The sequence below is a fragment of the Sinocyclocheilus rhinocerous genome, unplaced genomic scaffold, assembly GCF_001515625.1.
Source record: "Sinocyclocheilus rhinocerous isolate Xijiao unplaced genomic scaffold, SAMN03320098_v1.1 scaffold887, whole genome shotgun sequence".
Lineage (NCBI taxonomy): Eukaryota > Metazoa > Chordata > Actinopteri > Cypriniformes > Cyprinidae > Sinocyclocheilus > Sinocyclocheilus rhinocerous.
This window is the reverse complement of record NW_015634028.1, coordinates 1,168,890-1,182,589: the sequence shown is the minus strand read 5'-3', so window position 1 is coordinate 1,182,589 and position 13,700 is coordinate 1,168,890. Positions and strand designations below refer to the sequence as shown.

Below are 13,700 nucleotides of genomic sequence, written 5' to 3'. Positions count from 1 at the left end.
TCAAACCAAGAGCTTTTTGATAACTAGTCCTGGGCTTTCACCACTGCAACATGTTTAGGGTGAACAAGACTTCAGATGCTACAACACTTACAAAAAAGATGTATAATTTTAAGTAAATTTAAGTACACTTAAGTATATTTTCCAAGCACACTTATGTATTAAGTATACTAAACTCAATGACCAGTAGTATACTTGTAAGTGTGACTCTTTAGTTTATAAAGTATACTTTTAGGTGTACTTTAAGAAGTGAAATTTGAGTACATAACTAGTTTGCATCTTACACATCTCACATCTTACACAAGTTTTTCGTTAGTAATGCAGCTCTACTGTAAACTATAAGGTATACTGTTAGTTTAGTAGCTATATATGTGTAGCCCACTTTTTAGATTATAAAAGTACACTTTGAAGTATACTCTAAAGTTATTCTACTAGTTTAGTATTTTTTATTCTGCAAGCATACTTGTATCACCGCCGCTGTTTAAATGCCGAGTGCGCCTCTCCTCGGGAGACCGCTTTCTTCCCCGTGCATGCACGCTGGTGTTCTCGTGGGTCAAGGAGGGGTGCGTAGAGGAACCCCCGTGCCGCCAGAGTCGTGAGCTGCTGGACCCGCAGTCCGGACGAGAACCGCACCCGTTACACGGCCGTCGGGCAAGGATGCTGGGCCGTCTAGTCCCTTCAAGCGCCATGCATTATACGACTGATAGACTGCAATGGTTGGAGTTAAAAATCATCAAATGTGTTCTACTGAAGAAACAAAGTCACCTACATCTTGGATGCCCTGGGGGTAAGCAGATAAACATCAAATTTTCATTTTTGGGTGAACTATCCCTTTAAGTAAACGTAACGTCATACACAGTTCATTATTTTGATAATATTTTAGCGCTTTAAGTATACTACTATACTTCAAGTGCAAAAATAAAGTTCCTATTTAGGTCAGTAGACTTTCAGTTAACTCCTGTGTACAATACCGGTGGATTATTAATACCTTTGATTTATGTACTACATAAAAAGACTTATGTTTTATGAATGTTTTGTGATTAAATTTAGTAGAAGTCAGTGTGAATCAAATGTGTTACAATACTTTCATAGCTTGGAAGAACTGTTAATAAAATCAGCTAAATGTGTGGGTTAATAGCTCTGTGTGCAAAAATAAAGTTTAGCTTCAGCGTTGTACTAGTTACTCTGTCACCCCAAAGCTGACTTATTACTATAAATCTATAAGTTTATAACATAGCATGTAAAATACATGCTAGAGTACAACCTCAAGGATGCCAATATGTGTGAACAATACACTCTCTTATTTCTGCTTGAAAAGAAGTGTACTAACAGCACACTTGAATAAACTTCTTCTTCTTTTTGATTTTTTGTAAGGGAAGCTATGTGTAATTTGATATTTATATTACATTGACTTAGAGTCAGTGTGTGCAAGAGTGATGTTGTTGGTGTGTGTGATATGTACCTCTGCATCGTACTCAAACATCTGGTTTCCTTTCATGTGGTGGCACTTCAGCATAACAACAGGTCCGTTAAGCCGTGATGCATCCAGACACAGATCATCAGTCCGGATCTCTTTGTCAGCCGTATATGAGAACACCTGCAAACGGATTAATCAGCTGAGAGTTAATTCTGTTCATTATTATGAAATCCCTTACTTTATTTACATTTACATTTGATTACGTACATATATAATCAACATTTCAGCACTTGTGTTAGCCAATCTTTCAATTTAGCAACAAAGAGTAAAGGATTAGTTCAACCATAAATTAGGCTATCAAGCTTACAACAAAGATGCAAAAGCACCTTAAAAGTATCATGACTTAAGCTGTTATTCACTAAGTAATCCTGACATCTTCCCTATAGCTGTCCTTACAATGTTCATGATTCACAAACAATTTTTTTTTTTGAGTCATATCTTTTCACAAATTGATTAATCCAGCTCACAGATGCGTTCTGAATGATTCGATCACAGTTCACACTGATTCATATCTCGAGTTCTCAGTTTCACGCTGACTCAAAGATCTGCTTCCAGCATTTCAGAGGTAAAGATTAAGACCAGTTAATAATGACTTAAAAATCTGTATATCTCACAAAATGTTTGTATTACTTTCGAAGATTTCATAATACTTGGATGATAGTTTCCTAGTGCTTTTGCATTCTTTTACAGCCTAAGTCCCAATGCATTGTCCATATTGTGCATTGCATATCCTTTTGTTTTCAACAGCAAAAAAGAAAGCCATACTGTAGAGGTTTGATTAATGGATATGATGGATATGATTAATGTTGGATGCAGAATTTCAATTTTTTTTGGTTGAACTATTCTGTTTTGTAGACTTTAATTAATTTTTGTTTACATTTAAATTTATCTGTACGGTAATCCTTTAATTTTACAACTTTCTTACCTGGTTGCCGCCCATTCCATGACAGTTGAAGAAGCCAACCTTTTCATTCTCTTTACGGCCCATGTTATCCACACACTGATTTGTCTCAACATTTCTGATCTAATAACATAAGAGGATAAAGTCTGAAGATTTCATAGAATGCAGTGTTCTTTCAGTCAAGCACTGTAAGTCATCTTTTTTTTCACAGTTGAACATTGTCCTTGGGTTTTATGAGAAAGTATAACTGATGAAAAGCTTCAAATACATTTATTGCAGACTGCATTGAGGGAACAGTAGAACTGCTCAACACAACAAGAACAGCATTGGCTGAGCAGGAAGTGAAATTGTTTTGTATTGCAGAGGTCTTGGCATAACCCCACACATGCATAAAGCTGCATATTTATTGTGCAAAATGACAAACAGAAGCAATTTATTAACAACTCTGATTCGTTTAATGCCATGTCAAACAAGAAAACTATCTTTTATTTGAAAAGTCTGTTTCCAAAAGGTATGAATGAGGGTTTTTCTCTTGAAGACGTTTTGTGATGGTGGTTTTAAGCGTGTTGTATGACTCTTTTTTTATGTGTAAGATATGTTAATCTGATGTGGATCTACTCTGATTGGGTGATTGTTGCTTTTGGATAGTTAACTCTAATTAATTAGTGTGACGTCTTGAGTGAAGCTTGTTGCTAATTTGTGAATGAGTAATCTAATATGGAGATGTGGTTTTAAATGTCTGTTCATGATGTGTGTTGAAGCTGAGGAAGGCTCTTGAAACACGTTGGTATTTTTTAAGTATTAAAGTTCCCTTCATCACAAGCGATGCTGGATTATTTTTCATATTCTTGTACACAGTTTGTTTCCATGCACCTTGTGAAGTGATAAAGTTGCGCCAGATCCCATCTCATTAGTATAAACTAAAAAAAACTAAAAAAAGAAAACAATGAAATTCTCTTACCTCCCCAAGTGAGAAATATCTGCGTGGGATCTGCGAGTCGGGGTAGATGTTCTCCAGGTACCATGAGAAGGGTTTACACTTCAGAGATTCCCTCAAAGCCTTCCGAGCAGAAACATCGCCATAATCCACCCGGACCACACCTGGAGAAACACAACATCCATAACATTCATCATATCAACATCCATAACATTCATCATATACTGCCCTTTTATAATAGTGAAATGTGAATGCATGACCCTCTTTTGTAAGCTGCTTGGGATAAAAGCACCTGCTAAAGGAATAGATGTAAATAACCCATTTACAAACATGACCCGGGGAAAAAATATGGGACATTTATAGAGATAATGACTTCACAGAAGCATCTGGAAGACCGTGATCCATAAACATATTTAACGTTCATAGTTCCCTCAAATCCCTCAAGTCCAGAAAGCTTATATTGATCCATTTTTTTCTAAATAATTATGTAGGTTTATTATTATTATTATTTATTTATTTATTTTTTTTTTTTTTTACCTTATATTCTGGATATTTTTAAGAAACTATGAGCAACTAAACTAGGGCTGTAAAACTAGGGCTGTAAAAATAAACCAGCACAAATTAGGAACACATATTTGATACATACAGATAATTATATTTATACAAATAACAGTATTAATACGGCATTGAATTCTAATCATAGATGCAATGACACAGAAAAGAAAAAAAGAAAACAAAACACCAGAACAGAAGAGATTCCAAGACGAATGGACAGAAAAGTACCATATATGGTACTTTTCTGTCCATTCGTCTTGGAATCTCTTCTATTGTGATGACACATTGTTTCACACACACACACACACACACACACACACACACACACACACATATATATATATATATATATATATATATATATATGCGCCTTTATTTTCTCACGTCATTTGCTTATGAAGCAACAAAATGATTAAAACAAGTTATTAATACATTGTGAATAGCCCTAAAATGGTAAAATGTTAGAAATGCTCTATTATATTCATTTCAAAAATAGAGTTTGTAAAATTAATTTAATTTCTGACATTTTTTTATATTTATTATAGTTGACAATATCATGAATGATTTTATGCAATTTAATATAGATGCTAAAACACATTTGACAGTGATGAGTGATTTCATCACTAAAGACATTTAGGAATAAGTTTGCTGAATTAATGCTTTCAATTATGCTAAAAACAAGACATTTGTCAAGAATGATTGATTGATTGATTGATTGATTGATTGATGTAATGTGATCAACTAGTGCTGAAATAAGGGGGGTTTCATGAACTGTTATCCATATCCATATATTCACAAAGTTGTTTTTATTTAATTTATTTTATATGTTGTTGTTGTTGTTTTTTTGTTTTTTTTATAAAAAGGCAGATTCTCAGACTAACATTATATGCCTAAAATATAACACAATGACACAATCACTGAAAAATCTCAAATGTCTCAATTTGAAAGCACTGCATCTTTCACTACAGACACTAGAGGAAGCTTCAGCATCACTTTTCCTCACTTTTCTCCAGTAAATGCTCGGTTTATATAAAATGTCCTATGCGCTCACACTCAAATTCCACCTATCCATTCTCCAAACCACTTATCCTCTTTAAGGTCACGGGGATACCAGAGCCTATCCCAGTGTCTAAAAACTAAAAGCAACCAAATTCTTATTCTCCATTATCCATTTCAGTTTATATTAAAGGGGTCATATGATGCTTTTTTAAAGATCATTATTTTGTGTATTTGGTGTAACAGAATATGCTGACATGCTTTAATGTTAAAAAAACACATTATTTTTCAAATACTGTACATTATTGTAGGTGCCTTCTTTCTTTGCGTGCACATTTGCGGCGGGATTATGCAAATATTTCCACATAGTGGGGTAGATATGTGGGGGCGTGTTAGAATGAGCCGTTTTAGGGGGGCGTGGCAGAGTCTTAACTTTGATAAAGAATATCTCTTTGGTTTTGAGACTTTAGTCTTTGCAACTTCAGGGATCTTATCTATGCACAATCAGCTTGTAACACTCCAAAGAGAAAGGAAAACTTGAAATCGCATCATATGACCCCTTTAAACAAACATGCACATTTTGAGATGATCTAGACAGGTGGTCTCTTCTACGTGTGTGACTCAAGCAGAGAGGATAATATATCTGCACGACACACACACACACACACACACACACACACAGACGCTGATGTCCCAGAGGCCTCGGCGAACTGAGCACACATTTGAGATGATCTAGACAGGTGGTCTCTTCTACGTGTGTGCCTCAAGCAGAGAGGATAATATATCTGCACGACACACACACACACACACACACACACACAGACGCTGATGTCCCAGAGGCCTCGGCGAACTGAGCACACACTGACAGCTGAAGTGTCAGGCATTTGTGTCTTTCTGCTGAGTGTTGACTTTCTGCATTTCTTCCTCAGTCTAGCGTTTTCTCTCTTTATGTCTGCCTTGATATTTTCTGCTGTATTGTGACCTCTCCTCTCTCTCTGTCCCACTGTCTCTCTTTGTCTGTGGTGCAGATGATAAATGAGCTTGTGTGTTTCAGTAGACGCCTTGGGGCAGAGCTGCTCTCAGATGCGATCACTGGGTCTAAGTTATGTGCTACTGTGTCCCCTGTTATACCTCTCCCCTCTGAGCTCAGTCCACATTTACAAGAATAGTTCATCCAAAACGTTTACAATCATTCACTTACTCTCGTTGTTCTAAACACACATAACGTTCTTTCTTCCAAGCAAAATCAATGTTCCTGCTGCTTGAAACTTCAAACAGGACAAACACATAAATGTTTCATAAATGTAGTCCACAAAGTCCATATTAAGCCAAAATGTAACAAACTGAAATGCACGTTGTTATTCACAGAAAATCTTTGTTGTAGCTCTCAAATTCTGCCACTTCGTGTTTGGTTTGAAACACACATGAACCAAACTTGTGCCCCCTTCAAATTGTATAATGAGACTTGAGATTTATTGCAAAATAAAGATTATTCTGTGAATAAATGATTTATATTTCACTCTGTTCTTTACCCGAAGCCACCATATGGGTTCATACAACGCAACAATTTCAATATTGTCCATGAATCATAAGGACTACTTGAATACTACAGTGCCGTTTTGTCCTTTTTGTAGCTTGACTGTATGAATAACCATTTTCATTGTTTGACAAATAGTGTGAATTAGAGGTCTTAATAAGTATACTTGTACAAAACTTTGACAGGTACCTCAGCTGCGGGTCAGGTCTGATAGTAGCTTTGGGTCTCTGGTAATTTTAATTTGAATACGATGGGCATAACTGTTAATAAGACATAATTTAACATCTTTTTTTTTTTTTTTCTAATTTGTCATCTCTGACTCGGATCGTGTTTTGCTTTTAAAAAAATAATAATTTTAATTAATGAAACCCTAGAGGAAACTGGTGTGTGCAGCAACGATGTGCAGTCTACATTTCAACATCCGAGCCACTTAAGACAACGAGTGCAGGGATTTGCTTATTAATATTAATCTAAGAATGTCCCTGTCATTTCAAGTGCGACACAAAGCTTATGACATAGCAGAAAAACAATGTAGCATACTGTTGTCAGATAATGAATACAGAAAACCATCTAAATGCAATTGATGCCATACTACTCAAATAAATCTTTTTTTTTTTAAACAAATAGCAACCATAACTGTATATTTTCTCAAATAATTCATGAAAGATCCATGGGGGAAAAATCTCCCAAATTTTTGGCATACACAAAGGTTACATTATCTGAAAACATGGGTTGAAAATATAGCGAAAATAAATGTTATGAAAAAGGATCAGCGAATGAATCTACAAATAATTTAGGAAAATGGGCATACTTTTACATCTAATTTGCCTATAGTGTTTAATTTGTCATCTATGATTTTGATCTGTTTTATACCTGGTTGAAAAAGTCTCCACTTGCCACTGGCATGCAGGGCTGCAGGTTGTGCAAACATCACTGCTTTTTCTTTCAGATCCAGTCAGGTTTGGGAAAATTGCCATTTAATTTTATCAGGTCGGTCTCGGGTCAGGCTTCCTTTTTAAAAAAAATTATTTATTAGGGATTTAAAGATTCACTCAACTCACAATGCGATACAATTCACGATACTGATTGCACAATACGATTTGAACAAAATGAGATGTAAGACAAATTATAAATGAAAAAGTGTCCTTTTATTATTTCTCGGACAAAATGCTGCACATTTCTTTTTTTTGCGAAATCAAAATCAAATAAATAAATAATACAAATGAAAGTAATCTCTCTGAAATCTCAAACTAAAGCTTTGCCTGTGCTCTATTTAAATTAGAGGCAACCACTGCATTTTAATCACAATCCAAACAAAGACGCTGCAAACATGCAGCATGAGCAGTTTTTTTTTATTTTATTAGAATGTATAAATTCAAAATTTGAAGCAAAACAGAATGGTATGTCTTTGATTTTGTGAAATTATGCTACATAAAACATCTGAACGAAACAAAAACGGCAGACGGGCTGAATGAAAACGCAAAATTCACTCTCTGACAGCAGGTGGCGCTTATGGAACAGCAGCCATACAGCGTTTCCTTGGTTGCAGCTATAAACAAAGACGTGCTAAACAAAGAGATATGCTGCGTCCCAATTCACATACTATCCATCCTAAATAGTATTTGAAAATAGAATTAGTACGTCCCAAATCATAGTATGTTTAAAAAAGTATGCCAAAGATTCCCGGATGGTCTACTACTTCCGGTTAGAATTCGAAGTGCAGATCGATGCACACTCTAACGGCTAATATTGCCCACAACACATTGCGCGGTGGATGAGGATTCGATTAGAACTACAAACACGCATAAAAAAAGTGTTAAAAAACTACAAACATGGCGGATATACGCGACCACGGACAGGTAAAGAAAGAGATTTGAGTGATAAAAAAATCAATGTCTAACCTGATGAAAAATATAAATTTAATGTTATCCACGTTATATATAATCTTCAGCAACACTGTGAACTTTTATAATGATACGTTTGGTCATTAACTCTTAAATGCATCATTATGCAAACACATGAGTAGAGTTCTCGGCATGATAGACCCGCGACTGGCAGATCAACGTGCCTCTTCATTTCTCTCAAATACAGTAGGAAATCAAATGAAACGAAATGTGGATGATGTTAACTGTGACAAGATGATTGACAGGGCAGTTTAAACAGTGACAGAATGCACGTAACTAAGCAACAGAGCGTCCGTTAAAGAAGCAGCTATGATGAAGTAGTATGTACAAAAGCTTGCCTGCTATTCTTCTACATACTCAAAAGTATGTACTTTTTCTTCACAAAAAGAGTACATAATTTTAGGGCATAGTATAAGGGTTGCAGCAATACATTCATATAAACCCCCACCTCAAATGTATTGCGATTAATTTAACACATCAACCGACTTAAATCGTCACATATTTTTTATTGATTTTCAACCGGTTCAGGTACAGATTAAGACTAGAAGATTTTACACAATAGATGTCTAGTGTGAATATTGTTTTAAACATCTGCTTGTGTATTCCATGCACTGAATACCGTTTTAAATGTTAGAAATAGCTTTCAAGTAAGTAAGTGGACCCCAGACAGCACACATACGTCTGCAAGATGTATGTTAAAGATCGCTTCATCTGGAAATCATCTGCTGTGTACAAACATCTGATAGACATCTTTAAGATTCAGTTTTACATACATTCTAAATCATAAACATCTTAAAGACATCTTCTAAACGTATTTTTGGCATCTGATAGGAAACGTCCGATAAACGTATTGCAGATGTGCAAACACTCTAAAAAATACGTCTTGCAGATGTAAATGCAGACGCCAAACAGACGTCTCTGAGATGTGCGTGAGCTATCAGGGACTATTCCTTTAAATGTGTAAGAACTTCCCTCTGTTGCGCCACAAATCTCTTCATTTCAAATAACCTCAGTCTTTCTCTCCAGAACAGTCACTTCCATAGCCTCAAGACATACCAGACCACACTATTTATTCATCACACACACAAACACACACACACGCTTCAGTCTGCAGACCACAACACAGCACCTCTGGGACACCTTTCCAGGAACAATCCCCGCCTGTGCTCCACATTACCACAGAGTTCCTCCTGAATCTTTCCCTCTCAAATGAACTGACAGAGGTTTCAGTAAAGGCTAATCTCATTATTGTCCTTGTACAGGGTGCTGAGGCTTTCTAACCCCACTATAGCACTACATTTCCCAGGTCTCCCTAGGGGCCAGATGCAGATAAGAAAAGCAGAACATTTATGAATACGTGAGCAGCGAAGCAGAACTCAGACACTTAGCACAATGCCAGGCATAAATAAAAGAAGGAAAGTCTCTCATCAGGGTGAAATATCTGTCCCACTGATCTGCGCTATAGCAGAAACGCTTGCGGACTGTCCAGATCAGCAGATATGAGCAAGCCAGATGGATGTAAAACATGTTTTAGGGGGATGTGGCACAGTAGTGGCTGTTAAAGTTGAATGGGGATAAAATATTGATGTTTCATGGTAGGAATAAGATCAAAAGTGTCTTTTGTTGGAAAACGTTCACTGGAAAGGTTGTGGAACAGAATTTGTCAAGGAATGTTTTTTTTTAATTTTGTTTTGTTTTCCATTTATTTTATTAATATATATATATATATATATATCTCCTGAACTGCACCTTCACTTCCATTTTTCTTTTCAGTCTCTTTATTTTGCCCTGATATCTATCTCTCACATGACTTTAATACTCAAGATTTAACAAAACTATACTTTCTAAATTGCCTACATGTCAAAATTAGTACATCACTACAATATCTTTATATAAAAATCCTACTGAACATGAGTCATGTTTTTCCCTTACAAAAATTAACCATGTTTTTTTTTTTTTCCAATGGATTACCATTTGTATTTATTTTTACTACAAATGCCATGGTTAAACTATGGTTAGTGTAGCAAAAACCATGGTTAATTTGTGGTTACCATGCTTTGACAATAGTAACCATTGTCTTTGGATTTATAGTAAAATCATTATTAATTTTCGTAAGGGTTGTGTTGTCTGCCCTAGCTTGCCCTAAACCTATTATAAAATATGATTATCTGTCTGCTAAATTACTACTATAACGTTACAATAAATAATAATGATGTCCTTTATACAATATTTTGAGTGATGACTGATGAGCAATGGGCTGCTGCTGCTTAACTAAGTAAACAAAGACAAAATTACAATAGCATATTTACAGATGAAACTGACCTGCACTTGAAACCCAGAACAGTAGGCCTAGTTTTGCTTCTATGCTCCATCTGTGCGCCTCCACAGTCCACTCCATTCTCTCTCTCGCATTGATTACTCTGATCCAAACCGTTTGCCGGAGGTGCTGAGAGCGCGCGAGCCGAAGCATTGCCAGTCACGACTAACCGATTCATGATTTATTAGAGATTTAATTATCGAATGGATGGTGAAATCAGAAATAATCGCTTTAGTACATTCGGCAGGCAATTATACAATAATAATATTAAAACAGCGGGCCAAATCTGCTGCCAGGCCACCGGGAATTGTCCCGGTTCTCCCGATGGCCAGTCCGCGCCTGATTTCCCTAGATATGCAGAACGTGCAGGATTCATATATTGTCTTTTTGCGGCTTAATATTCACAGACACTAGTCCATATCGCGTTTTGATTTAAGAGGACTTAACTTAACACTACTTTTGATTTATTCGTCCAAAATGTGGCATATTCCGTCATAGAGCCGTATGTCTCAGAGTAGTCAGTGCAATTTGGGAAAGAAATCAATTAAATCTGTATGTGGATGTGTGTAAATATTCAAATGTAATCCCCTTTGTAATCTTTAACATTTTCATAAGTAACTGTAATTTAATTACACATTGCAGGGAATACGCAGGTATACAGCGTCTTTATCAGTCAGCATTGCGTATACCCACTTCTAAATCCCCTCTGATGAGCAGCATTCAGTTGTCCTGAATTAGCCAAAACCATGAGAGTCCAGCACGTGAGTAGCTAATCCATTCGCATTTGAATTAATGCAAAAATTCCCTAAAAACACCCAAAGACAATGATACGGTCGGGACCGAGGCGTAAACACTCTCATGCAGTGTGTTTCATTCATACTCGAACCCAGAAAGTCCAAAACTGACTCGTAGAAGTAATAACTTATGACACCAGGAAATCCCTAATATGGATAAAGGCATTCAGCTATCATAGCCAAAGCAATCTCTGCTGTAGCTAAGCTGAATAAAAAGAAAGGTTTTGACTGATGAAACATGAAGACAATAAACACACGATTGCGACAATATATGGTTTATGTGTGTTTTTCAAGTCATCTCCAGGTAATAAAAAGCATTTGAACAATGCAGTGCTAATTGACATAGCATTTATTACAGTTGGCTATAGAAACGACAAAATATATCTTCTGCCTTATTCTGTAATAAAAAAAAAAAGTGTTTGTATATAAACAAATCATAAAATTGTCATTAGGAAAATATAGGAAAAATATTATAGAACACAAATGATTGGTTATTGTCCAGCAGTGCATTTGATTTCTCGGTCAATTAAAAGAGAGAAAAAAAATTATAAATAATAATAATAATAATAATAACAATAATAAAACCTGTCAGTTAGAGCAAACAGTCAGTCACACACAGGAGCAGCTCTGCGTAAGAATCACAAATTTTGTTTCAAATAGAGATCATGATTCTCCTACGATTCTGGACAACTAAAGAAAATAACGTAATTTACTAGAGGTTCTGACAAAATGTTAATTGTTTCTATTTATTTTTATTTATTGCAAAATCTGCACCTATTCTATGGCTAATATTCATTTCATAATGATCCTTACTTTGTGAAGTCAAGCAGCAGAAGTTAAGTGACTGTGCAAATACTACTGCCCCATTTTGGGGTGAACTAAATATGCAAAACTAGTCTTGCATGTCACTGTTTATAACACAGGGAGTTCATCCTTTGCTGGGCCACTTAAAAATTAAGAGTATACCCACTTCTCAAGGCACCGCTACACCACTGGTCATAACAACCAAAATTAAAGCTCCAAAGATAATGTGATGGACCATCTCAGTAAGTGAAGTGTCTTTTAGCGATTTCCTGAAGAGTATTACCTGGTGAGATGATGTAGAAGAAATCTTTGAACTCATCCATCCAGACTTCAGCCAATCGTCTGTTGTTCTTGTTGATCACCTGACCAGTTCCACCAGGGAAGCTGTATGGTGTGGCCTTCCGAAACACATGGCCTACATGAGAACATGTGACTATCTCCAGAGATCCTCCACACTGCCAGATCTATTCACACACATACAAAATAAATACAATCAACAAGGATCTTTAAAACATGGCCACATACAATTACAATAAAAAAAGCAGCATGTATTTATGAATATAATAAGGCAGAACATCATCATTTATGACCCCTGCTATTTTTTTAATGTTTTAAACTACCATAAAATGGAGCTCTCACCCTAAAAGACATTTCAAGGTTTTCCCCTCCCCATATGTCCATGCCTGAATCATAGGTGCCAATCTCTTCAAAATAACTTCTGTCAATAGAGAACAGACCTCCTGCCATTGTGGGAGTTCTGTATATAATTCAATAATATATTTTTTAAATATGATATAAAATTATTTGTCTGTAAAAATGCTTTTTTTTTTTAACAATACATTGTTTTTTTTTTGCTTTTTTAAATGACACTTCATTTTGCTCTGTGTGTCCTAATGTGGATACTAGATGTGCACATTTTAGTACGGAAAAATGACAGACTTTCTTGACAATTGTCATTGCTTGTCCCACTGAACAAGCCAGTGATGAGCTGTCATCAGACGACTGGTGATATCATGTGTAACTTTTAGAAAACACGTCACGAATTTGTGAGGTTTATTCCTTTTCGCTGCGTCTCATGTTTTTAAATGCAATCTGCGTGAATGGCGCTTCGGCTCTTTGTATTAAGCAATGCATAAATACATGATGCTGTTTTGTTTATAATTGTTTATGCAATTTACGAAATTATGTTTGATCTATATGAGTTAATTTAGACGTAATGCACATTTTTTTTTTGTTTATAGACAGTTATTTCCTTTTCATTGGCAATTTAATGCACTGCATTATTTTGCTCATTGCGCCCTCCTGTGGCTTCGGGAGACAAGCCAAAAGTTTTCTTCAGACCTATTTAATCTGCATGTAAAACATTAGAAATTAGATATTTGTTTAATTTTTATTTTGTGTTTGACTGTTAAAACAAAAAAATATTTTTGTTTGTCTCAGTAAATTGGGTTAATTTAAAAATACAGTGGTTAAATTTAAAC

General features: G+C 35.7%; 1 protein-coding gene across 1 annotated transcript in view; it reads right to left on the bottom strand.

Annotated features, from left to right (window-relative positions):
- galnt13 (polypeptide N-acetylgalactosaminyltransferase 13) overlaps nt 1-13,700 on the bottom strand; it is a 77,277-nt gene that overhangs the window by 2,905 nt on the left and 60,672 nt on the right. The window contains exons 7-11 of the mRNA XM_016559121.1: nt 12,859-12,976; nt 12,503-12,683; nt 3,337-3,476; nt 2,400-2,498; nt 1,460-1,594 (exon numbers count right to left, since the gene is read on the bottom strand). Coding sequence (XP_016414607.1) covers nt 1,460-1,594; nt 2,400-2,498; nt 3,337-3,476; nt 12,503-12,683; nt 12,859-12,976 — 673 coding nt within the window. The remainder of the gene's footprint in view (nt 1-1,459; nt 1,595-2,399; nt 2,499-3,336; nt 3,477-12,502; nt 12,684-12,858; nt 12,977-13,700) is intronic.